The sequence below is a fragment of the Pristis pectinata genome, chromosome 15, assembly GCF_009764475.1.
Source record: "Pristis pectinata isolate sPriPec2 chromosome 15, sPriPec2.1.pri, whole genome shotgun sequence".
Taxonomy (NCBI): Eukaryota; Metazoa; Chordata; class Chondrichthyes; order Rhinopristiformes; family Pristidae; genus Pristis; species Pristis pectinata.
In genome coordinates, this window is record NC_067419.1 from 46,122,925 (window position 1) to 46,149,179 (window position 26,255).

The window sequence follows — 26,255 nt, forward strand, 5'->3', positions numbered from 1 at the left end:
TGAGAGACAGAGGGGAGGGAATGTTCCATCGACTGTCCCTGAGTAGAGCAGCATTGCTGGGCAGGTCAGCTGGTGTTAGAACTAAATATGTTTACTGAGGAGGAACGGGTAGCAGACTGGTTGTTTCTCTGCTTCCACTTGAACGTTTTGTCCTGTGTTTGTAGGCTCACCTTGTGGCAGCCTTTGAGCAGAGTTTAAGCAACATGACCTCACGACTGCAGAACCTCACAATGACAGCTGAGCAGAAGGTGAGTCCGCCAACTGTTGCATTCTTGTTTCACATAAAAAGTTTCACAAGAATTGCGGGCAAGGTGAGTTCAAAGGAGATGTGGGGGGGCAACTTTTTCACGCAGAGAGTGGTGGGTGCCTGCAATATGCTGCTAGGGGTGGTGGTGGAGGCAGATACCATAGAGGTGTTTTAGATAGGCACATAAATGTAGAACAGAGAACATAGAACAGTACAGCACAATACTGGCCCTTTGGCCCACAATGTTGTGCCGACCTTTAAACCTCTCCTAAGACTATCTAACCCTTTCCTCCCACATATCCCTCTATTTTAAATTCCTCCATCTGCTTATTTAGTAATCTCTTGAATTTGACTGATGTACCTGCCTCCACCACCGCACCAGGCAGTGCATTCCATGCCCCAACCACTCTCTGGGTAAAAATCCTTCCTCTGATATCTCCCTTGAATTTCCCACCCATTATTTTAAAGCCATGCCCTCTTGTATTGAGCATTGGTGCCCTGGGAAAGAGGCGCTGGCTGTCCACTCTATCTATTCCTCTTAATATTTTCTACACCTCTATCGAGTCTCCTCTCATCCTCCTTCTCTCCAGAGTAAAGCCCGAGCTCCCTTAGTCTCTCCTCATAATGCATACTCTCTAAACTAGGCAACATCCTGGTAAATCTCCTCTGCACCCTTTCCAATGCTTCCACATCCTTCCTATAATGAGGCAACTAGAACTGGACACAGTACTCTAAGTGTGGTCTAACCAACATCTTATACAACTTCAACATAACTTCCCAACTCCTGTAATCAATGCCTTGATTTATGAAGGCCACTGTGCCAAAAGCTCTCTTTTTGACCATATCTGCCTGTGATGCCACTTTCAAGGAACTACTGATCTGTATTTCCAGGTCCCTTTGTTCTACCGCACTACCATTCATCACGGGAGATACCATTTCCCATCAGAAAAAAATGACATCTCTGACAATATAGCACTCCCTCAGTACCGCGTGGGATTGTCAGCCTGGATTTTTGTGCCCAAGTCTCTAATTTATGTATAATTTATATTCTGTGTGTTGTCTGTACCTACATGCCTGTGATGCTGCTGCAAGTTTTTCATTGTACCTGTACCTCACTGTACCTGTGCACATAACAAACTCGACTTGACTGGACTTGAGTAAGACTTGAACCCACAACTGTCTTACAAGTTCTACTCAGCGTCCTCTCATTTGTCTAGAAATTCCTGATATATGCAGCATGAAATGGCAGTGACTCAACTTGAACTAAACTGAAATTCAGTCGAGTAAAGGGAGACACACGAGGCTGCAGATGCTGGAACCTGGAGCAACACAAAACACGCTGGAGGAACTCAGCAGGTCAGGCAGCACCTGTGGAGGGAAATGGACAGTCCAGAAGGGCCTTGATCTGAAACATTGACTGTTTATTTCCCTCCACAGATGCTGCCTGACCCGCTGAGTTCCTCCAGCGTTTCGTGCGTGGCTTCAGTCGAAAAAAGTTAGCTGGGTTCTAAGTCAGGTGGATGATCTAATAACCACCATTTTATGCCTTTAGAATCACCTATTTGAGTGAGGTGGTGCCAACAAGCCTGTTAACTTCACAAACTGAAACCAAAGGGTTACGGTGATTAATCTGAGATAAACTCGACCCGGCGGCTCCCTGTTATGTGACTTTGATTGCTCGATTAAATTGAGGGGGAAGGAAAGAAAGGTCATGCAGAGGAGCATGTTTTATGTTTGGAATAGAAATCAATTGCTCTCCAGGGAACATCAATGATCTTAATGAGAAGGCTTTTTTGAATGGCGGTTACTTCACAGGCAGGGAAGGTGTGTGTGATCGAGCTGCTCTCACTGACATCCATTGGGAGCTCATGATTTCAACCATTCATAGAATCCTTGAATGGTAAGGCAGAGGGGAGGCCGTTTGGCCCATTGTGCCTGTGTCTGCTCTGTGAAAGAGTGATCCAATTAGACTCGCCTGTTGCCACAATTAGGCTCTGCTGTCTGCAGGAGGTGCTGCCTCAAGGAGGCAGCATCTATCACCAAGGATCCCCACCACCCGGGTCATGCCCTCTTCTCGCAGCTACTATCGGGCAGGAGGTACAGAAGCCTGACGTCCCACACCACCAGGTTCAGGAACAGCTACTTTCCTACAACCATCAGGTTCTTGAACTGACCTGCACAACCCTAACCCTACCTCGGCAACGGAACACTACGCACCACCTCTTGCACTACCTTGGATGTGTTTTTTTACACACTAATGCCTTGCTTGGCACAGTCTTTCTCTTCTCTTTCTTTACTGTCATGTATAATTTACGTTCTGTGTGTTGTCTGTACCTATGTGTCTGTGATGCTGCTGCAAACAAGATAAGATAAGATATCTTTATTGGTCACATGTACATTGAAACACACAGCGAAATGCATCTTTTGCATCAAATGTTCTGGGGGCAGCCCGCAAGTGTCTCCACGCTTCTGGTGCCAACATAGCATGCCCGCAACTTCCTAACCCGTATGTCTTTGGAATGTGGGAGGACACCGGAGCACCCGGAGGAAACCCACGCAGACACGGGGAGAACTTTAAAACTCCTTACGGACAGTGGCTGGAATTGAACCCAGGTTGCTGGCGCCGTAATAGCGTTACACTAACCGCTACACTACCGTGCCTGCCCAAGTTTTTCACTGTACCTGTACATCACCATATTTGTGCACACGGCAATAAATTTGACTTCACTTGACTTGATCCAATTACATTCACCTGCTTCTCTCCTCAATGATACCATATTTATCCATTTCTCCCCACTTTTTAAAGTTCCAGGTGAATCTGTTCCACTGCCCCTTTAGGCATTGAGTCCTGGATCACAGTCACCCCAAACCAACGTCTCATCACAGATCATTCTTTGATTTTCTCGGGTAGACTTTGAAATCTTTGCTCTCTGATCATGTCACTATGGAACCACATTAATGTGGCTATTTTGCATATCCTCACTGCCCCTGAAGGCTTATAACTGTCAGGGATGTGGATGTCAAGGTCAGCGTTTTATTGCCCGTCCCCAATGACCCTTGAGAAGGTAGGAGTGAGCCACCTTCTTGAACTGCTGAGTCCTTGTGGTAGAGGTACTGCTGGGGGGAGAGTTCCAGGATTTAGATCCAGCCAGGATGAAGGAGCGGTGATCTATTCCCAAGTCAGGGTAGTCTGTGATTTGGAGCAGAATCTGCAGGTAGTGGGCTTCACCTGCACTCATCATTCTAGGTTGTAGAGGTTGTGGGTTTGGGAGGTGCTGTCAGAGTAGCCCAGGTGAGTAACTGCAGTGTACTTTATAGACGGTACACACTGCAGCCACAGTGTGCTAGTGGTGGAGGGAGTGAATGTTGATAGGCTACTGATCAAGCACTACTTTGTCAGGAATGGTTTTGAGCCCCTTGAGAGCTGTTGGCGCTGCACACATCCAGGCAAGCGGACAGCGTTCCGTCACACTCTTGCACTGTGCAGTTGGTGGGAAAGTGTTGGAGCGTCAGGAGGTGAGTCACTTGCTTGAGGATACCCAGCCTCTGAGCTGCCCTTGTAGCCAAAGTACTTTTGTGGCTTCTCAACCACAGCCATCCATCAGGTGAAAGCGGCCCCACAGTGCTGCTGGGGAAGGTGTTCCAGGACTCAGACCCAACAACAGTAAAGGACCAGAAGTGTGTTTCACAGTCAGGATGGTGTGTGACTTGGAGGTGGTGGTGTTCTCATACACCTACTGCCCTTGTTTTTCTTGAAGGTGGAGGTCAATAGGCTTGGGAGATACTTTTAAATAAGTCTTGGTTGGTAATTGGTTTATTATTGTCACATGTAAAAGAACAATTGACAATGGCCAATTAATTGGTCATTGGTCCACTATTGTCACATGAACCGAGACACAGTGAGAAACTTTGTTTTGCATGCCATCCATACAGATCATTCCAAACATAGGTACGTTGAGGTAGTACAAGGGACAAGCAATACAGAATATAGTGCTACAGTTACAGAGAAAGTGCAGTGCAGGCAGACAAAGTGCAAGGGCCATGATGAGGTGGACTGAGAGATCAAAAGTTCATCTTTAGCATATGTAGCCCGTTCAAGACCCTTATAACTGTGGATAGAAGCTGTCCTTGAGCCTGGTGGTATGTGTTCTCAAGCTTTTGTCTCTTCTGCCTGATGTCAAATTTTATTTGAAATGGTATTAAAATTCTCAAACTCCCTTTGTGGGATTTGATTTCACATTCTCTGCTCATCCATTAGTGTGGTTGGTGTCTGGAACTCACTGCCAGCGGAGGTAGTGGAATCAGATACAGTCACTACTTTGATGTGACATTTAGACAGACTCGTAAATAGCCAGGCATAGAAAGACACCGCTGTAATGTGGGCAAATGGGATTATTGTAGGAGGGCAAAAAGGTTGACATAGACATAGAGGGCCGAAGGGCCTGTTTCTGTCCTGTGCGACTCTATGGCTAGATGTAATAGGATGAAAGAAAGGACAGGTTCCTTATGAATGTCCAGAATTTACTATGTCCATTATCCCAGAGGCTCATCAGAATCAGATTTATTATCACTGATTTAGATGACGTGAAATTTGTTGTTTTGTGGCAGCAGTACAGTGTAAATATATAAAATTACTATAAATTACAAAAATAAATAAGTAGTGCAAAAAAGAAGGAATACCGAGGTAGTGTTCATGGGTTCATGGACCGTTCAGAATCTGATGGTGGAGGGGAAGAAGCTGTTCCTGAATTGTTGAGTGTGGGTCTTCAGGCTCCTGTATCTCCTCCCTGATGGTAGTAATGAGAAGAGGACATGTCCCGGGTGGTGAGGGTCCTTAGTGATGGATGCCGTCTTCTTGAGGCACCGCCTCTTGAAGATGTCCTCGATGGTGGGGAGGGTTGTGTCCGTGATGGAGCTGGCTGAGTCTACAACTCTCTTCAGCTTCTGCGATCCTGTGCATTGAAGTCTCCGTACAGGCGGTGATTGCAACCAGTCAGAATGCTGTCCACCATACATATGTAGAAATTTGTAAGGATCTTTGGTGACAGACCGAATCTCCTCAAACTCCCAACAAAGTAGAGCTGCTGGTGTTTTTTAGGAAGGGTGTTCTTTTGTGGGAATGGAAAACCTTGCCTCAAAATCAAATTCCCACTTCTCTTTTTTCTTAATTGCAGGAGTCGGAACTGACAGAACTGAGAGAGACCATCGAAATGCTGAAGACACAAAACTCAGCAGCACAAGCGGCCATTCAGGGAGCACTGAACGGCCCTGATCACACAAACAAAGGTAAAGGCGAAGGACGGTGTGCTCGGGGAGCTGGAGACCTCCAGTCCCATGAGCTTGCTCTGCCATTTCACCAACAGCAACACACAAAGCACTAGAGGAACTCAGCGGGTCAGGCAGCATCTGTGGAGGGAAATGGACAGTCGACGTTTCGGGTCGACGCTGTCTATTTCCCCCCACAGATGCTGTCTGACCCATTGAGTTCCTCCTGGCGCTCTCTGTGTTGCTCCAGATTCCAACATCTGCAGTCTCCTGTGCTCCCATTGAATCAGTCTCCTCCCTGCTTACCATAGAAACAAAATGCAGGGAACACTCAGCTGGTCAGTCAGCATCTGTGGAGAGAGAGAGAGATGGAGTGAGTGTTTCAGGTGATGAGCTTTCGTCAGAAGCCAGGAAAATTTAGCTATGAAAAGGAGTTTGAAGATGCAGAGAGAGGTGCAAGGGGCAGGAGAACGATAGTGAGGGTTTGTGAGAGAGTGGGAACAAGAATGTGGTGAAATGTGTGTTTTTTTTCCCATCATTGAGCGATCCAATACCAGAGGCATGCATTTAAGGTGAGGGTGGTAGTTCAGAACGGACGTGAGGAGTACGTTTTTGACTCAGAGAGTGGTGGATGCCTGGAATGCATTGCCTGATAGGGTGGTGGAGGCAAATTCATTGGCGGCTTTTAAGAGGGGTTTGGATGGGCGCATGAATGAGATGGAGGGATATGGGGATTCTGTAGGTAGGAGGGATTAGCTATGTCAGCACAACATTGTGGGCCGAAGGGCCTGTTCTGTGCTGTACTGTTCTATGTTCTATCTTAAAACACTCAGCAAGTCAGGCAGCATCTGTGGAGAGAGAAACAAACATTCGTGTTGATGACTTTTCATCGGAAAACCTTGCCCAAAACCTGATGAAGGAATCATTGACCTGAAACGTTAGTGTTTCTCTCGCCACAGGTCTGAATAACCTCCCGAGTGTTTCCAGAGTTCTCTGTTTTTATTTCAGATTTCCAGCATCTGTGGGGTTTTTTGTTTCTTTTGATTGGCAGCCGGGAGAGACTGAACGTCAGAAGTTGTTGTGTTACTGGCTGAGAGCAGTTGGCGAAGGATGGTGAACAACAAACTGGGTGTCTGGGGGAAGGGGAATTATAGCACCTGGTACATAGAACATAGAACAGTACATCACAGGAGCAGACCCTTCGGCCCACGATGTCTGTGGCGAACGTAATGCCAAATTAAACTAAATCTTTTCTGCTTGCACATGATCCATATCCCTCCATTTCCTGCATATTCATGTGCCTATCTAAGAGCCTCCTAAATGGATTAAATATAATTTTATAAACGTCTGTCAGGTCTCCCCTCAGCCTCCGACACTGCAGAGAAAACAACCCATGTTTGTCCAACCTCTCCTTATAGCTCATACCCTCTCACCTAGGCAACAACCTGCTGAACCTCTGCTGCACCCTCTCCAAAGCCTCTGCATCCTTCCTGTAATGGGGTGACCAGAAGTGCATGCAATTTGGAGAAGGCAAAAAAAAATGCAATTTTCAGAAGAGTACAGAGAGAAAAACTGAATGCTGGAAATGTGATACAGAAGGCTGGAATGGCTGATTACCTGAGAATAGATATCTTTATTAGTTACATGTACACCGAAACACCCAGTGAAATACATCTTTTGCGTAGAGTGTTCTGGGGGCAGCCTGCAAGTTGTCGCCATGCTTCCGGTGTCAACACAGCATGCCCACAACTTCCTAATCCGTACGTCTTTGGAATATGGGAGGAAAACTGAAGCACCCGGAGGAAACCCACGCAGACACTGGGAGAATGTACAAACTCCTTACAGACAGTGGCCAGAATTGAACCCGGGTCTCTGGTGCTGTGATAGCATTACGTTAACCGCTACACTACTGTGCCTGCCTCCACACTGACATGGGAACAGGAGAAGGATTAATGCAGAATTAGTGTAAATGACTCGTTGGGCCGAATGGCCTGTTTCTATGTTTTCTATGACTCTACTAGGCCACTCGGCCCCTCAACATGCTCGTGGCCGTTAGGCCACATTTGGAGCATTGTGTGCAGTTCTGGTTGCCCCATTACAGGAAAGTTGTGGAGGCCTTGGAAAGGGTGCAGAAGAGGTTCACCAGGATGCTTCCTGGGTTGGAGAGTATCAGCTATATAGAGAAGTTGGACAAACTTGATTCTTACCTCTGAAGCTTTGGAGGCTGAGAGAAGTACATATGAGGGGCATAGATAGGGTAGACAAGTCAGAGTCTGGAAGTATAAACACTAGAGAACATAGGTTGAAGCTGAGAGGGGGTAAGTTTAAAGGAGATGGGCAGAGCAAGTTTTTTTAACTCAGAGAGCAGTAGGTGCCTAGAATGTGCTGTCAGGAGTGGTGGTGGACACAGATATGATAGTAACATTTATGAGGCATTTAGACAGACACATGAACAGGCAGGGAGTGGAGGGATATAGACCATGTGCAGGCAGACGGGATTAGTTTAATAGGCATTATGGTCAGCACAGACATTGTGGGCCAAAGGGCCTGTTCATGTGCTGTACTGTTCTATGTTCTATGTGCCTCAGTGCCCCATTCCCATATCACTTGATTCTGATAATGTCTGGAAATCTATGTTTTGGATGAACTCAATGACTGAGCCTCTGTGGCCCTCTGGGATAAGGTAAGGTATCTTTATTAGTCACATGTACATCGAAACACACAGTGAAATGCATCTTTTGCGTATAGTGTTCTGGGGGCAGCCCGCAAGTGTCGCCACGTTTCCGGTGCCAACGTAGCATGCCCACAACTTCCTAACCCATATGTCTTTGGAATGTGGGAGGCAACCGGAGCACCCGGAGGAAACCCACGCAGACACGGGGAGAACATACAAACTCCTTACAGACAGTGGCTGGAATTGAACCCGGTTCGCTGGCGCTGTAAAGCGTTATGCTAACTGCTGCACTACTGTGCCTGCCTTACAACCAAAGGTTCACCACCTAATGAGAGAAGACTTCATTCCTCATCTCAGTCATAATAGGCTACATTTTGAGACTGTGATTCTGGGTTTTAGACTCTTCAGCCAGAGGAAACCTCCATCTTTGTGCATTGTGCCCTCAGTCTGTTAAGAATAGGACCTTCTATGGTGTCAATGTTTTGTCTTTGTCAGACGTGCGGATCAGAAGACAACATTCATCGGACAGCGTTTCGAGCATCAACAGTGCGACCAGCCACTCAAGCGTCGGGAATGCGAATGACATCGAGTCAAAGAAGAAGAAGAAGAAGCAAAGTTGGGTAAGTTTCATTAGTTTCAGTCTAAACTTTGAAGAGAAGGTCCAGGTGTAGGTTCATTTGATGCCATTTTCAAAGACATTATTTGTTCAAAACCTGATTTGAAAGAAGTGGAGCAATTTCAAGAAGGCAGGCAAGTTATGGGACCGTTGAAGTGTAGAGCCCGTTTCCTTGAACCCAATATTAGAAAGGAGTTTGTTAATTCTTTCTACGTGAATGCAACCAAGGAAGAATCTCTGTGACCTCTTGAGGAGGGGGTGAACCAGTAACATTTCCTACAGCACTTCAGGTTGTTTCTCACTGAAGTATTACTGGGGTCCAGTGAGACGGTGAAGACTGCAATGGAATTACAAGTCCCAGATGATCTGGACCAGGATTTGACCCCAGTCAGTGGAAACGTCACCCCCCACATCTATCCTGTGAAGCCCCATAACAATTTTTAATGCTTGTTCTTCCCATGAATCAAATGCTGCATTCACTCTGTTGCCAGTATATCTTTCCTTTGGTAGGGAAACCAGATTGATACACAATATCCAGATGTGACCCTAAATAATTCAAGCAAGATGTCTCTACAGGAGGCTGAGGAAGGCAGAGGAATGAGGTCCATCTCTCACTAGGGAGCCCTCAGCTCCTGGGAAAGAGCTTTGGAGAATCTATGACTCCCTACCAACTGTCCCACCCCATGGTGCCATCTCACAAGCTTTCCCTATCAGGAGCTGCTGATTGGAGACTTAACCTAGGGTGGAGTCCAGTCAGTCACTAGAGTTTATACTGGCTCTGTGGAAGACCATGGGATTTATGTTTGGTGTTGCAGCATAATCTATGGTAGAATCTCAGAGGGATACAGCATGGAAACTGGTCTTTCCTCCCATTAAGTCCATGCTAACCATTAGAATCAGAATCAGATTTATAATCTGATTTAGATGATGTGAAATTTGTTGTTTTGCGGCAGCAGTACAGTGCAAAGACATAAAGTTACCTCAAATTACAAAAATAAATATATAGTGCAAAAAAAGGGAATAATGAGGTCATGTCCATGGGTTCATGGACCGTTCAGAAATCTGAGGGTGGAGGGGAAGAAGCTGTTCCTGAATCATTGAGTGTGGGTCTTCAGGTTCCTGTACCTCCTCCCCAATGGTAGTAACGAGCAGAGGGCATGTCCTGGGTGGTGAGGGTCTTTAATGATGGATGCCGCCTTCTTGAGGCACCGCCTCTTGAAGATGTCCTCGATGGTGGGGAGAGTTGTGCCCTTGATGGAGCTGGCTGAGTCTGCAACCCTCTACATCCTCTTGCGATCTTGTGCGGTAAAAGTCAAGTTTATTGTCATGTGCATAAGAACGTGTGCACAGGTGCAATGAAAAACTTACTTGCAGCAGCATCACAGGCTCATAGCATTAAAGAAACAATATTCACAAGAAAAACATAAATTAAACATAAATTATACAAAATTATACAAGACAGCACACAATTGGAACAAAAAAAAACAAAGTCCATTGTAGTGCAAAGTGGTCACAGTGTTGCTGGACTGAGGTAGTGATTGGGGTTATGTCGGTTGGTTCATTCTCCCCACATTCCCATCAACTCCCCCCAGATTCTACCCCTCACCTGAACGTGAAAACTGCACGCAGACAGCACTGGAGGTCGGGATTGAACCCGGGTCACTGGAGCTGTGAGTTAGCAGCTTGACCCGCTGTGCACTGCGCCACCTCATTACGTCCCTCTCTCGGCAATAACTGCAGCCCCTCAGGGCAAGCTTTCAGCTTCTGACTTGGAGTGGACTGTGTGTTGAGGGATGCTCAAGTTCTTAGTCTTGATACCCATTCAACTGCCAACAGTGTGGGCAGTTTAATCACTGCGCCTAGTGCCATTCCTTCATTCAACAGTCCACTCAACCACCAGATTCCCTTTAAACCTACAGTACTCCAGTGTAAGTGAGAGTCAGGGAGTACAGTTGCACAGTGGTTATGTAACCTGACCAGTATACAGGGGTATCAGAGGCATTAGTCCAAACTGCATCATAGCAGCTGGTGAATTTAAATTCAGTTAATTAAATCTGGAATAAAAATCCAGTGATGGTGACCATAAAGCCAACAGATTGTCTTTAAAACCCAAAGTTATTTCACTAATGTCCTTCAGAGAAGGAAACCTGCCATCCTTACCCAGTCTGGCTCCAGCCCCACTGTAGTTAACTCTTAACGGCCTCCAGAGATTTGTTCAAAAGATGGGCAACGATGCTGGCCAGTTACTGTTGGGATTGAGTTACAGTGATGTGCACTCTGAACTTTACAAGTTGCTGGCTCAAAGTGATGCATTGAGAGAAAAATGAACATTTCCAGATTACAAAAACAAAACACAGCAGTGGCTGGAATCAGAGAAAGTTACAGCAGAGGAGACCATTTGGCCCATTTTATCTGTGCTAGCCAGTGTTAACCCCAATTCCCTTCCCTTGGCCTCATGGCATCATAGAGCTGTACAGCACAGAAACAGACCAATTCATCCATGCCAATCAAGGTGCCTTCCTGAGCTCGACCTGTTTTGCCGGCTTATCTTTGGTGATGTTCTTTGAGGAATGATTCCAAAGAGCTTTTCTTCAGCGTATAATTATGGGACCTTTCCTTTCACTTGAGAGCAGACGGTGCCCTCAATATTTATATTCATAGGGTCATAAAGCATGGAAACAGGCCCTTCAGCCCAACTTGTTCATGCTGACCAAGACACTCATCTAACCTAATCCCATTTGCCTGCATTTGGCCCATATCCCTCTAAACCTTTTCTATCCAGTGAACCTGAGGGGCAACTTTTTCACACAGAGGGTGGTGGGTATATGGAAGGAGCTGCCAGAGGAAGTGGTAGAGGTGGGTACAATTACAATATTTAAAAGACAGTTGGACAGGTACCTGGATAGGAAAGGATTAGAGGGATATGGGCCAAATGTGGGCAAATGGGACTGGCTCAGGAAGACACCTTGGATGGCATGGATGAGTTGGGCCGAAGGGCCTGTTTCTGAGCTGTATGACTCTATGACTCTAAGGGACTTTGCTCTTATGGTCTCACTCTGAGGTACTGTTAAGACAGAGCTGTCCTGAATGTGTGTGTCTGGATGAATTCTTTGTCCATTCTGGACCGGGTTGATGGCAAGCATTGTCTACATTCACAAAGGAAGCCTTTCAGCTTGACTTTTTCTCTTTGCAGTTGAGAAGCTCATTCAAGCAAGCTTTCGGTAAAAAGAAGTCTTCAAAGCCTAATCTCTCCCACTCAGACATCGAAGAGATCCCTGACCCTTCTCTGTCGTCATCACTGAAATCCCATCAAGGATCAACGGAGGCTGGAGGCATGAAACCATCACACTCGGCATCTGCGTAAGAAAAAAAATTACTCAGCTTAAGTGGTGCTAAAGATATCCTGATGATAGTGGATAATCAGGGGCAAGGGTGTTTAGAAATAGAAAAGTTTTGTTACAGTTATGCTGGTGAGACCATACCTGAAGTGAGGTGCACAGTTTTGGTCCCTTTACCTAAGAAAGCATTTACATAATCCTCCCTGGATTATGAACACCTGACACATGTACAGCCTGTACATATGAACGAGCATTTGGGAGACTGGATTAGCTGACTGGCTGCAGGGATCTAGGCATCTACGGCAGGTGAGATCTTGGTTCGTAGCAATATCTGAATGGTTGAGTTTAAATGCCCTGGTCTAACTATACTTTGCCCTTGGTTGGCCTAGGTTTTTATTTAAATATATGGCTGGGTGGCCACATTTCTGACGTGAAGTGTTGGGGTTGTGAGCAGTTCTCAGGAATGGAACTCTGCCTTAACCTGGGGAAGACTGCATTGGAGGCAGTCTAAAGGACATTCAGCAGACTAATTCCTGGGATGAGAGACTAAACGGGTTAGGTCTGTCATCTTTGAAGTTTAAAAGAAATAAGGGAGCTTCTATTGAAGCAGATGAAGATTCCAAGAGGGGACAACAGGGTAGGTGTCATAGAAGAATGTTGATCATGGTTACAAGATAAGGGGCTGGTCAGTTAAACCAAGGGATGTAGAAGTTTTTTCTTTCAGAGTGTCTGGAATTCTCTGACCCAGTGACTAACTCATTGGAAGTATTTAAGGTGGAGAGATAAATACTTGAAAGATTGAGGAATTGAGGGTTACAGGGATCTGGCCTAGAAGAGGAGTTGAGGTCAGTATAGATCAGCGATGATCATATTGAATGGTGGGACAGGCTTGAGGGGTGAGTGTCCTACTCCTGCTCCTATTCTCTTACGTTCTTTTGGAGGAACAATTACTCCAGGAGAGAAAAATTAATGAGAGAAGAAATGGGACCAAATCCCTTGGACCCAGTGTCTACATCCAAGAGTCTCCAAAGAAATAGCGACAGAGAGAGGCAAGACACAAGAGGTTCTGCAGATGCTGGAAATCTGGAGCAACACACACAAAATGCTGGAGGAACCTGATGAAGGGTCTCAGCTCAAAATGTCGACTGTTCATCTCCCTCCATAGATGCTGCCTGACCTGCTGAGTTCCTCCAGCTTTTTGTGGTTGTTGCAACAGAGAGAGTGGTTCCTTGGTTGTGATGAACAGGAAAGGTAAAATCCCCATTTGAGAAAGGAAGGAGACAGAACACAGGGAACGATAGACCGGACAGCTCGATATCTGTCATTGGGAAAAGCAGTAGTTGATTATTAAGGATGTTTAGAAAATCATAATGCAACTAAGCATTTTCAGCATGGCTTCATGAAAGAGAAATGACTTTTGACAAATGTATTAACATTTCTTTGAGGAGATAATGAGCAGGGTGAATATAGGAGAACCACTAGATGTAGTATATTTGTATTCCCCTAAGGTGTCCTATAGAAGGTAAGGGCTCATGGACTTAGGGACAATAGATGAGCATAGGTAGATGATTAACTCACAGAAAACAGAGAGTCGGGATAAGTAGGTCATTTCCCAATTCCTAACTGGTATCCACTGAGGTCTCAACTATTTACAATCTACATTTATGACTTAGTTAAAGCGACTGAGTATATTGTAACCAAATTTTCTGATTGTATAAAAGTCAATGGGAAGACAAGTTGAGAGGTGGAAGCGGTGATAGTGATGGGAGAGGAGGTGAAAATGTGACAGATGGAGATGTGATAATGTGGGGAGATCTGAGTTTGAACATTCTAGGGGGAAGAATAGAATGGAGACCCAGGAGACGACAGATGCTGGAATCTGGAACAAAAGTTAAAAGCACAGTACTGGGAAAATTCAGTGGGTCAAGCAGCATCTGTTGGGGGGAATGGAATTGTCAATGTTATGGGCAGAATATTGTTTAAATGGAGAGGGACAACAAAGTGCTACAGTGATCTGGGTACCTTATATATAAAGAACAGGAAGTCAGTGTACAGGAACTGCAAGTGATTAGTAAGGTAAGTTAAATGTTGGCCATTATTACGAAGAGGAAAGATTGTAAAATTGGTAACGTTGAGACTACAGCTGGAGTTATGTGTGGAGTTTTGGTCTCCTTGGTTAAAAAGAGCTTACTTGGATTAGAAGCAGTTCAGAGAGGGTTCATTGGGTTAATTCCTTAGATGAAGGGGATCTTATAAGGCAGAATGAAGGGGGTTAGGGCAGTAATCACTGGAGTTTGAAAGAATGAGAGATTTGAATTATTGAATTATGCAGGGTTCTGAGGAGTGATTGACTGACTGGATGCTGAGAGGATGTTTCCCCTTGTGAGGGTCTCTGGTTTCAGAATAACGGGTCACCCATCTAAGACAGAGATGAGGAGGAATTTTTCTCTCTCAGTGGGCTGTGAAGGTTTGGAATTCTCCACCCAGAGATCTCTGGAGGTGGGGTTATGGAATATATTTAAGGCTGAGATAGATTTTTGGACGACAGTTCCATCCACGTTCCGGCAGGCTTCCATTCCTGTGAACCGTTCGTAACCTGGAAGCCGGAAATGTGGCCACGAACCAAGCTCCCGGGTGGCAGCTGGCAAATCCATTCCTGCCGGTCTCCCAGACACTCGTCTGTACTTACAGGTCGTACATAAGTCGAGCGTTCGAAGCCTGGGGAGGACCTGTGGAAGGAAGTCGAGAGTTACGGGACACAAGCAGAAAATGCTGGGAACGCTCAGCAGTATCCGTGGAGAGAGAAACAGAGTGAATGCTTCAGATTGAGGACTTTCATCAGAACAAGGGAAAAATAGAAACCAAATGTATTTTAAGTTGCAGAGAAAGGGAAGGGATGGAGAGGACAGTGATGAGGTGAAGAACAAGAGACTGAATGCTGTAAGATAAGATAAGATTTCTTCCTTGCTCACATGTACATCGAAACACACAGTGAAATGCATCTTTTACGTAGGGTGTTCTGGGGGCAGCCCGCAAGTGTTGCCACGCTTCCGGCGCCAACATAGCACGCCCACAACTTCCTAATCCGTACGTCTTTGGAACGTGGAAGGAAACCGGAGCACCCGGAGGAAACCCACGCAGTTACGGGGAGAATGTACAAACTCCTTACAGACAGTGGCAGGAATTGAACCGGGGTCGCTGGCGCTGTAATACCGTTACGCTAACTGCTATAAGGGAGACTCCAAAGAAAAAAGGCAGGGAGATGGAGGCCAAGGTTCTTACTGAGTGGCAGAGCAGACTGGAGGAGCTGAGTGGCCTACTCCTGCTAATATTCCTTGTGTCCTTTTTCACAACCCGGTGAGAGAAGAAATTTTTCCTCATCTTAGTCTTCAGCAGGCAACCCGTCGTTCTGCCCATCTGCCCTCGTGTGCAACCAACTACTGGAGAAAATAGCTCAGCGTCTGCCTTGTCAGAATCTCAGGAAGAATAAATCTGCATTTTCACGTTCTAGGGACCTTCCAAAGTTCATTAGATTCAATGAAACGCAAAGATAATTCAGCTACCTTTCTCATCAAACAAGTTCCCTCTGTCTTACAAAAGTCAGAGTGTTGATTCGTGTTCTAGGGTTTCGGATTAAGAAATGTCTGCATGTGATCAACAAGAATATAAACTAAGAGACTGCAGATGCTGGAATCTGTAGCAAAAAACAAACTGCTGGAGGAACTCAGTGGGTCAGGCAGCATCTGTGGAGGGAAAGAAATGGTCGACATTTCAGGTTGGGACCCTGCATCAGGAGCTGAAACATTGACCATTCCTTGATGCTGCCTGACCTGCTCTTTGACCCAACTGGTCCATGCTGACCAACATGCCCTTTTGTCTGCATTTGGCCAATGTCCCTCTAAACCTTTCCTATCAAGTATTTTATTCCCTGGAGTGTGGGAGTATAAGGGGAGATCTTGTATACATAACTATGAGGGGTATAGACAGGGTGAATGCATGCAGGCTTTTTCCCCTAAGGTTGGGTGAGACTAGAACTAGAGGTCATAGGTTTAGGGTGAAAGGTGAAATATTTAAGAGGGATATTTAAATTCCTCCAGCATTTTGTTTTTTGCTCTCAAATATGAACCACCCTGATTAATGTTGGATGAGAGCCAATGTTTTTGACCTGTTTCTGGAAATTCTTGCCTCATTTTATTACCTGCCATCTTCCGGTCTGTTTTGTCAGTGTACTCAAGCCATTGTCTGTGTTCTTCTCCCCGTCTGATTGTCTGAATGTGCAGAAGATTGCAGAGTAGCACCAGTGTCAGCGAGCCAGTCTCTTTCTGGGTGACAAGGAAGCGGTTAAATGGCCAAGTGGTTTACCAACACCGGTCTCGGTAAAGTGCAGTGTGGTGCATGTGTGGCAGAGGTTGGGAGTGGCTACCTTGGATTTTGTTTCCCTGTGTAGATCATAGGTGGCAGTGGGTCTTCCAATGAGCAACCTCATAGTGAAAGAAAAGCAAAATACTGCAGACGCTGGAAATCTGAAGTAAAGACTCAAGAATGCTTGAAACACTCAACAGGTCAGGCAGTGACTACAGAGATTATAGAGTCATACAGCACAGAAACAGTCTCTTTGACCCAACTGGTCCATGCTGACCAATATGCGCATCTAAGCTAGTTCCCTTTGCCTGCATTTGGCCCATGTCCCTGTAAACCTTTCCTATCAAGTACTTTATTCCCTGGAGTATAAGGGGAGATCTTGTATGCACAATTGTGAGGGGTATAGACAGGGTGAATGCATGCAGGCTTTTTCCCCTCAGGTTGGGTGAGACTAGAACTAGAGGACATAGGTTTAGGGTGAAAGGTGAAATATTTAAGGGGAATCTGAGGGGGGACTACTTCACTCAGAGGGTGGTGCAGGTGTGGAACGAGCTGCCAGCGGAACTGGTAAATGTGGGTTCAATTGTAATGTTCAGGAGAAGTTTGGATAGGTACGTGGATGGGAGGGGTTTGGAGGGATATGGTCCGGGCGCAGGTAGAAGATCAGGTCGGCATGGACTAGATGGGCTGCAAGGCCTGTTTCTGTGCTGTAGTGCTCTATGACTATATCCGTGTCCCTGTCCAAGTACCTTTTAAATGTTGTTAATGTACCTGCCTCAACCACTTCCTCTGGCAGCTCATTCCATGTACAGACTACACTCTGGGTGAAAAAGTTGCCCCTCAGGTCCCTATTAAATTCTTCCCCTCTCACCTTACACCTATGCCCTCTAGTTCTTGATTCCCCCTTGACATCAAAGTCCTCCTTCCTATTCTGTCTCCCTGTTCCCATGAACATTATTGGGATCAGTTGAAAATGCGGCAGTGGGAGTTTGCAGAAACCTCACTTACTGCCCACCCCTCAACGCAACAGCAGGTTGCATTGGGTTGCTTTTGTTGGAGGCAGTTGAATGGGCTTATGTAGGTGGCACAGTGGCATGGCGGTAGTGCTGCTGCCTCACAGTTCCAGTGAGGCAGGTTCGATCCTGACCTCCGGTGCTGTCCGTGATCTTCCTATGCCTGCATGGATGCTCCAGTTTCCTCCTACATCCCAAAGGCTTGCAGGCTGTAGGTTAATTGGCCGCTGTGAATTACCCATGGTGTAAGTGGGCGGTAGGAAAACTAGTTGATGGGAATGTGGAAAAGGATAGGTTACGTGGGGGATGTGGGAGAATGGGATTGATGGGATTGTACTGAGCTAGCATAGAAACAAAGGGGCTGAATAGCCTCCGATATTGTAAGGAAATATGACATGAAAAATGAGACTTGACTAAGTTGTGTAAAACTTTGAGCGTCTGAGACCGAGTAAGTAGGAAGAAATCTTCATCCCATAGCAGAGGGCATGTAATTAAAGTAAATGTTGGAAGGATTGGAGGGCAGAGGAGGAAATAATTTTCCCCAGAGTTTGGGAAGGGTCAGGAGCTTGCTGTCTGAAAGGGTTGGAGAGGCTGGAACCCTCTCGATATTTAAACAGGACTCGGATGCATACTTGATGAGCTGTGACCTGCAGGGTTACGGACCCAGTGCTGGGAGGTGGGGTTAGTCCAGGAGGCTCTTTGTTGTCCTGCACAGGCACAATGGGCCGAAAGGCCTTTTCCCATGTCATCCAATTTCTGTCATTCCCTGTGAACCCTCTGGTGTGAGCCCAGATGGTGGAGCCAATTCCTGGACCGAGCTACAATTCAAAACCCAAGGACTCGGGATGCAGAGTCTCACTCGTGAACATTTAGTTTCAAAGCTTTGAATTTAATAAACATAATAGATTAGGAGTAGTCAGTATTGATGGCCTCAGTTCCATGTTTTGTTAATTGCCTCCATTGGGGTTTGATGGTTTTTTAAAATTGTTCAATTTGGTAGAATTGGAATATCTGTGATTCTGTGTCTTCATTTGGTAAGGGTATTGATTTATTATTGTCACGTGTACCAAGATACAGTGAAAAGCTTTTGTTTGTGTGCCATCCAGACAGATCATTCCATACATAAGTACATTGAGGGTGTGCAAAAAGAAACAGAATGCAGAATGTAATGTTACAGTTACAGAGAAAGTGTAGACAAATAAAGTGCAAAGGCCATGACGAGGTAGATTGAGAGAACAAGAATTCATCCTTAGCGTATGAGAGATCCATTCAAGAGTCTGATAGCAGGGGGATAGAGCTGTCCTTGAGCATGGTGGTACGTGGTTTCACGTTTTTGTATCTTCTGCCTGATGGGAGGGGGGAGAAGAGAGAATGTCTGGGATGGGAGGGGTCTTTGATTATGCTGGCTACCTTCCGAGGCAGTGGGAAATGTAGACGGAGTTAATGGAGGGGAGGTTGGTTTGCGTAATGGTTTATGGCTGTATATCTTTCCATACTTCATATTTTCATTGGAAAAGGCTATTCTGTCCATTGAGTCAATGCCAACTCTTCAGAGCATTCCCATCAATCCCATTCCCCCACTTATTTCCCTGGTAACCCATTCTCTCACACACGCCCCTTGATTCACCCACCACTCACCTCACACTTGGGGCAATTACAGCCGCTAATTAACGAGCATTTTGCTGGGATGTGGGAGGAAACTGGAGCACCTGGAGGAAACTCCACACAGTCACAGGGAGAATGTGCAAACTCCACACAGACAGCACCCAAGGTCAGGATTGAACCTGGATCACCAGAGCTGTGCTCTGTTCAGTGCACTCACTGGATTATGTATGTTTATTTTTATTAATTTGTTTTCATGGATCTGGGCATCACCGAAAGGCCAGCATTTACTTCCCATCCCTCAACGTTTCTGAGAAGGTGGTGGTGAGCCACCTTCTTGAACCACTGCAGTCCCTCTTGGTGAAGGTGCTCCCGCCTGGCTTTTGGGGAGGGAACTCCTGGAATTGGCCCCAGTGACGATGAAGATCCACTGATACATTGCCCAGTCAGGATGCCGTGTGGTTTAGAGGGGAATCGGCAGGTGGCGGTGTTCCCCTGTCCCTGCTATCTTTGTTTTTGGTTGCACCGGTCAGTGGTTTGGGGAGGGGCTGTTGAAGTGCTCCAGGTGAGTAACCGAGATGCATTTTGTAGATGGTACACACTGCAGCCACAGTACATTAGTGTTAGAGGAATGAATGTTTGGGGGTGGTTGATGGTCTGCCCATCAAGTAGGTTGCTTTGTCCTGGACAGTATGGAAGTCCCATGAGTGTCGTTTGGGACTTCACCCATGTAGGCAAGAGAGGGGTTTTGCGTCTAACCGCGTTTGGCTTGCTTTATGATATGTGGGTTTCCAAGTTAAACTAACCGTGCTAGTTAACACATTAACTATAGACTTGCTGAAAAGTCCATGCTAACAGCATCTTGTGATAACCCATCTTGCTGAGGGTTTGTGTGTGTTTTCAACAAATGTCTGTCCCTTCACAAATTGCTTCCATTCTCATTCCAAATAATTGCATACTGGAGAGTATTCACACCCAAATTTCACATCCACAACTGCAGGGGGTGCGACTGTCCTTAACAGAGTTAAAAATATCTTCTGCATTCATCCATTTCTTCTTGACAACATTTAATGTTGACCGTGGCAACGGTTTGGATACACCACTGACCATAGAAAGTTCATGAGTGGTTTCTTCTTGAGCGAGGTTGTGGAATCCTCAATCCCAGAGGCGCAGTCAGTGAGGATTCAAGACTGCAATTGAAGGGGAAACAAGGGCAATCAGGGCTGGGCGGGCAAATGGTCCTGAGGCTGTTTCACCTGTGATCTTATTAAAAGATGGAGCAAGCTTGAATGGCTAAGGCACTTCCCAGAGTTGCGATCAGACAGAAATAGATGTTATTTAGATTCAATAATAATAAAAAGTTTGCTCAATGAAGAGCATCTTACAGAAGACAGTTGGGTATGAAGGAATTTGAACCCTTTTGGAGGAGCACTATAAACAGTTGCAGAAGATTTCATGGCTTTGGTGTGGTCAAGGATGGAGTGTTGTGTGCAGTTTTGGTCACCACATTCTCGGAAAGATGTAGTAGCACTGGAGAGGGTGCAGTGGAGACTCACCAAGTTGTCAAGTCAAATTGAGTTTATTGCCATGTGCACAAGTGCAGTGAGGTTCAGGTACAATGAGAAACTTGCTTGCAGCAGCATCACAAGCACATAGATTCAGACAATACACAGAACATAAATTGTACATAAGTCAAACAGGACAGCGAAGAGGCAAAAAAATGTGCAAAGAAGACCTTAGTGCAAAAAAAACACGATCGGAGACAAGTCCACGGCAGTGCAAGAGGTGGTCCATAGTGTCCCGTTGCTGAGGTAGGGTTAGGGTTGTGCAGTTCGGTTTAGGAACCTGATGGTTGTAGGAAAGTAGCTGTTCCTGAACCTCCTGCCCGACAGTAGCAGGCCTGGAAATGTTGCCTGGGATGAAATGTTTCAGGAGAGACTGGCTAGACCGGGTTTCTTTTCCTTGGAGAGGAGAAGGCCGAATATGTTCTGATATAGGTGTACAAAATTATGAGGGGCATAAATAGGGTGGATAGTGAGAAACCTTTCCCCCATCTAAACCCAGAGGGTCTAGGTTTGAGGATTAAGAAAGTTAGAGGGATCTGAGGAAAAGTATTTTCACCCAGAGGACGGTTACAATCTGGAAGGTGGTGGAGACAGAGGCTCTCTCAACACTTAAGAGGTATCTGGAAGAGCACTTGAATCACCAAGGTATGGAGGGCTAAGGACCAAGTGCTGGTAGATGAGATTCGTGTAGATGGGTATGATGGTTACATGGACATGGTGCACCAGAGGGCCTGAATCTGTGCAGTATGACTCCATATGCGCATATCTAATGATGATTGTGTAGGGAGAGGAGTTAATGCCCCCCCCACCCCCCAAGTCTGCCTCCTGGGCACCCACAAGAACAGCAGGGGACAGTACCAGTGAGGGAATTCCAGAGTCCGGGACTCGGAGGGGAGAAGGCCTTGAGTATAAAAGTTGGGACGTCGTGTTGCGGCTGTATAAAACTTTGCTGGGGCCACATTTGGTGTATTGTGTGCAGTTCTGGTCACTGCATTATGGGAAGGATGTGAAGGCTTTGGAGAGGGTGCAGAAGAGGTTCACCAGGATGCTGCCTGGTTTATCAGGAGAGGTTGGACAAATTTGGATTGTTTTCTCTGGAGGGTCGGAGGCTGAGGGGTGATCTGGTTGAAGTTTATAAAATTATGAGAAGCATAGATAGGGTGGATAGTCAGATTCTATTTCCCAGGGTGGAAATATCTTTAGCTTTAAGGTGAGAGGGGAGAGCTTAAAGCAGATTTATAGGACAGGTTTTTTACACAGAGTGTGGTGGGTGCCTTGAATACGCTGCCAGGGGTGGTGGTGGAGGCAGATCTGATAGTGGTGTTTAAGTGGCTCTTAGATAGACACATGAGTATGCAGGAAATGGAGGGATACGGAGCATTTGTAGGTAGGAGAAATTCAGCTTATTTTAGCATTGTGTTTGGCACAGACATCGTGGGCTGAAGTTATGTTTAAGAGGAAATTAGACAGACACGTGAACGGGTGGGGAATGGTGGGATATCCATGTGTAGGCAGATGTGCAGTTTAGATTGGCATCATGGTCAGCACAGACATTGTGGGCCGAAGGGCCTGTTCCTGTGCTGTACTGTTCTATGGTCCACATTCCATGAGGCAGAATCAATGGTATTAGAGCAAATTCAGTGGAGATGCACAGAGAGTCAGTGAAATACTTTGATATTTCTTCAATATTTATCAAGCAGCTTCATTTTTCCATAATACTCTTCCGCATCTAACAAAATGGACAAAAGAAATAGGACTTGAAAAGTACAAATATTTTGTAATATCACTGCAAAAGTCCTCCCCTGGCAGCAGTGTGTGATTCCAGGTGGTTTGGGAACCATGGGCTGAGGTGAAGGCAGGTCCAGAGGAGGGAGATGCCCAGGGAATCCAGTCTCACCTTGCTTCACTTCAGAGGCAGCCCCTCACACCTGCTTTACCCTCACTGCTGGGTTAGGATGAATCGGGTAGAATGGAGGGCAATATTGACCTGGGGAGTGCACTCCCACAATAAAGGCACAAAGCAGTGAGAGTACTGAGCACCATCTGTTGAGGGAGAAACAGAGTTAACAGTCAGGTCAATGACCTTCCATCGGAACTGGCAGAAGTTAAAGACAAAACTAGCTTGAAGATGCAGAGAGAGGAGGGTAGAATGAAAGGGAAGGTCCATGCAAGCAGAGGAGGTGAACAAGGTAAAGGAGGCAAATGGGAGTCTCACCAGAGAGAGGAGCAGATGTTCCGCAAGTGAGGACTCTGGGAAGAGGAGTGGTGCTGAATTAAACAAAGTGCAGTGGATGCTGGAAAATCTAAACCGGTGGCAGTAACAGAAAATGTTGGAACTATTCAGCGGATCAGGCACAGACGTGGAAAGAGGAAGGAAAGAACAGTTCAGAATAATGACCATTCTACTGTGATTAAGTGTAGGCTCAGCAGTCTGGTGGGAAATACTTGGCAAATGGATTGGACCTGTGGTGTAAATGGACTCTGGACTGGTAACATCTCACTGACTTGCTGTTTTTTGGATGTCCTTGTCCACTTACTCTGAAGACCTTCCCCCACCAGTACCGGTTGGAATGTTTTGGGTGTGAGTGGGTCGGTGGTGTTTGGTGTGGTACCTGCCGCGCACCCCGACATCTCCGTGCGTGACTTCACTGCGGCTGGGCTGACCGGTGCCTTTGCTTTCACGATGCAGCATCTGCGAGTGCACGGAGTCAGAGGCTGAGGCCATCGTGCACCTCAAGAGCGAGCTGCGGGAGAAGGAACTGAAGCTGACCGACATCCGGCTGGAAGCTCTGAGTTCGGCTCATCACCTGGATCAGATCCGGGAGGCCATGAACAGGATGCAGGTAATCCCGAGGAACGGGGATTGGGCCCTCAGAACCCCCCAAATCCATGTCCATCTCGAGGTGCAATGTTGCAAACACAGCTTGCACAGCAAGATCCCACTCAGAAGGCACAAGAGATTGGAGATGCTGGACTGTGGACCAACGCACAATCTGCTGGAGGAACTCAGCGGGTCGAGCAGCATCTGTAGGAGGAAAAGAATTGTCGACGTTTTGGGTCGAAACAGTCGTGATGCAGGGCTTCGACCCAAAACGCCGACAATTCCTTCCCCCCTCCCCCCAACAGACAGCCTCAACATCGATTTCTCTAACTTTGGTAACCCCTCCCCTCTTCCCCTCGCCCCCAACTCCTTTGTCTTCCCTTATTCCTGTGGCTCCCTTCCCCCGCCTTGATGACCTGCCCATCTCCTCTCCTCCCCTCCCCCATTCTTTATTCCATGGTCCACTGCCCTCTCCTACCGGATTCCTTCTTCTTCAGCCCTTTGCCTCTTCTACCCACCACCTCCCAGCTTATTACATCTTCCCCCCCTCCCCCACCCACCTACCTTCCCCCTCTCACCTGGACTCACCTATCACCTGAACTCACCTGTCACCTGCCTGCGTGCGCTCCTCCCCCTCCCTCCACCTTCTTGTTCCAGCTTCTCCCCTCTTCCTTTCCAGTCCTGATGAAGGGTCTCGGCCCGAAACGTCGACTGTTTATCTCCCTCCACGGATGCTGCCTGACCTGCTGAGTTCCTCCAGCACTTTGTGTGTGTTGCTCCAGATCCCAGCATCTGCAGAATCACTTGTGTCTCCACTTATTAACCCAATAGTCCTTTTGCTCCAATAACAGGTCTTCAGGTTTAAAGTAAAACTGATAAGCCTCCCTTGAAGGCCAGTTTTAGCACCGTAGTCAGTTTCCACGGTAACATTGTGTCACAACTGGGGGCAGACACAGGAGCTAAACTAAACAGAACGTTCAGCCGGGGGCAGGATGTGATCACCCACTCGTTGCTGGTCTGTTGCAGAATGAGATCGAGCAGCTGAAAGCGGAGAACGATCGTCTGAAGTCAGAGACTGGCAGCAGTGGGGCAGCCCGCACACAGTCCCAATCTTCCACCTCCTCCTCCTCCTCTTCCCGGCAGTCTTTGGGACTTTCCCTGCAAAACCTCAACGTCACGGACACCATGACATCAGGTAAGATCAGACCAGAATATGTTCAGTTATCTGGATATAAAAGAAGTGCATCTATCCATTCACAGGGTATGAAGACTGATTGCCTCTGAATGTGCCCACATTGGAATAGGAATTGGTTTATTATTGTCACCTGTACCGAGGTACAGAGAAAAACTGGTCTTGCATACGGTTCATACAGATCCATTCATTACACAGTGAATTGAGGTAGTACAAGGTAGAACAATAACACTAACAAGGTCAGCACTCAAGGGTAAAACAATAACAGAATGCAGTACCAATTTTGGTACCAACCAGTACCAGAATGCAGAAGAAAGTGCAACAGTTACAGAGAAAGTGCAGTGCAGACAGACAATAAGGTGTGAGGTCAAGAGTCCATCTTATTGTACTCGGGGACCATTCAATAGTCAAACATCTGGGGCACATCTGGATTTACATGAGGGAGGGCTGCAGATTCCCTGAGGACATTAGTGAATGATCCAATTGCTTCATAGACTTGATGTAAACCTCTGTGCTGTGGACTTTGAACAAGTCTCCAGTCTGCACATGTTAGTCCATAAACCTGGCTGCTCTGCTTGTGTGCTCCCTTGTCTACTTGCATGAAAAATGATTGGGGGAGATTTCTAAGTGGCAACAGATTGGAATACGTTGATGTTCAAAGGGACTTGGGTCTCCTTCTACACCGCACAACGATTGGTCAAGTTGTGGACAATGAAGAAGATTGTCAAAGGATATAGTTTAGCTGCAGATATGGGCGGAGAAGTGGCAGATGGAGTTTAATCCGAGCAAGTGTGAGGTGTTGCACTTTGGGAGGTCAAATGTAAGGGGAAAGTGTATGGTTAATGGCAGGAGACTTATCAGCATTGATGTACAGAGGGATCTTGGGGTCTAAGTCCATAGCTCCCTGAAAGTGGCCACCCAAGTAGATAGGATGGTAAAGAAGGCATATGGCATGCTTGCCTTCATTGGTGGGGCACTGAGTATAAGAGTCAGGAAGTTATGTTGCAGCTGTACAAAGCTTTGGTTAGGCCGGACTTGGAGTATTGTGTGCAGTTCTGGCTGCCCCATTACAGGAAAAATGTGGAGGCTCTGGAAATGGTGCAGAAGAGGTTCACCAGGATGCTGCCCGGATTAGAGAGTATGAGCCACAAGAAGAGATTGGACAAACTTGGGTTGTTTACTCTGGAGCGTCGGAGGCTGAGGGGAGACCTGATAGAAGTTTATAACATTGTGAGAAGCATCGATCAGGTAAACAGTCAGAACCATTTTCCCAGGGTAGAAATGTAAAATACCAGAGGACATGAATTTAAAGCGAGAGTGGAACGTTTAAAGAAGATGTGTGAGGCAAGTTTATTTTTACACTGAGTGGTGGGTGCCTGGAACGGGCTGCCAGGGGAGGCAGTGGTAGCAGATACGACTGTGGCGTTGAAGAGGCTGTTAGACACATGAATATGCAGGGAATGGAGGGATATGGATCTTGTGCAGGCAGAAGGGATTTAGTTTAATTTGGCTTCGTGTTTGGCACAGACATGGTGGGCCGAAGGGCCTCTTCCTGTGACT

The 26,255-nt window shown here is 46.5% G+C and overlaps 1 protein-coding gene across 7 annotated transcripts in view; it reads left to right on the forward strand.

The window, feature by feature from the left end:
- Positions 1-26,255, forward strand: part of nav3 (neuron navigator 3) — a 377,674-nt gene that overhangs the window by 326,031 nt on the left and 25,388 nt on the right. For all 7 annotated transcript variants that reach the window (XM_052029889.1, XM_052029890.1, XM_052029891.1 and 4 more), the window contains 6 exons: positions 165-248; positions 5,422-5,533; positions 8,682-8,806; positions 11,996-12,162; positions 23,372-23,525; positions 24,530-24,698. In XM_052029889.1, the coding sequence (XP_051885849.1) occupies positions 165-248; positions 5,422-5,533; positions 8,682-8,806; positions 11,996-12,162; positions 23,372-23,525; positions 24,530-24,698 (811 nt within the window). The remainder of the gene's footprint in view (positions 1-164; positions 249-5,421; positions 5,534-8,681; positions 8,807-11,995; positions 12,163-23,371; positions 23,526-24,529; positions 24,699-26,255) is intronic.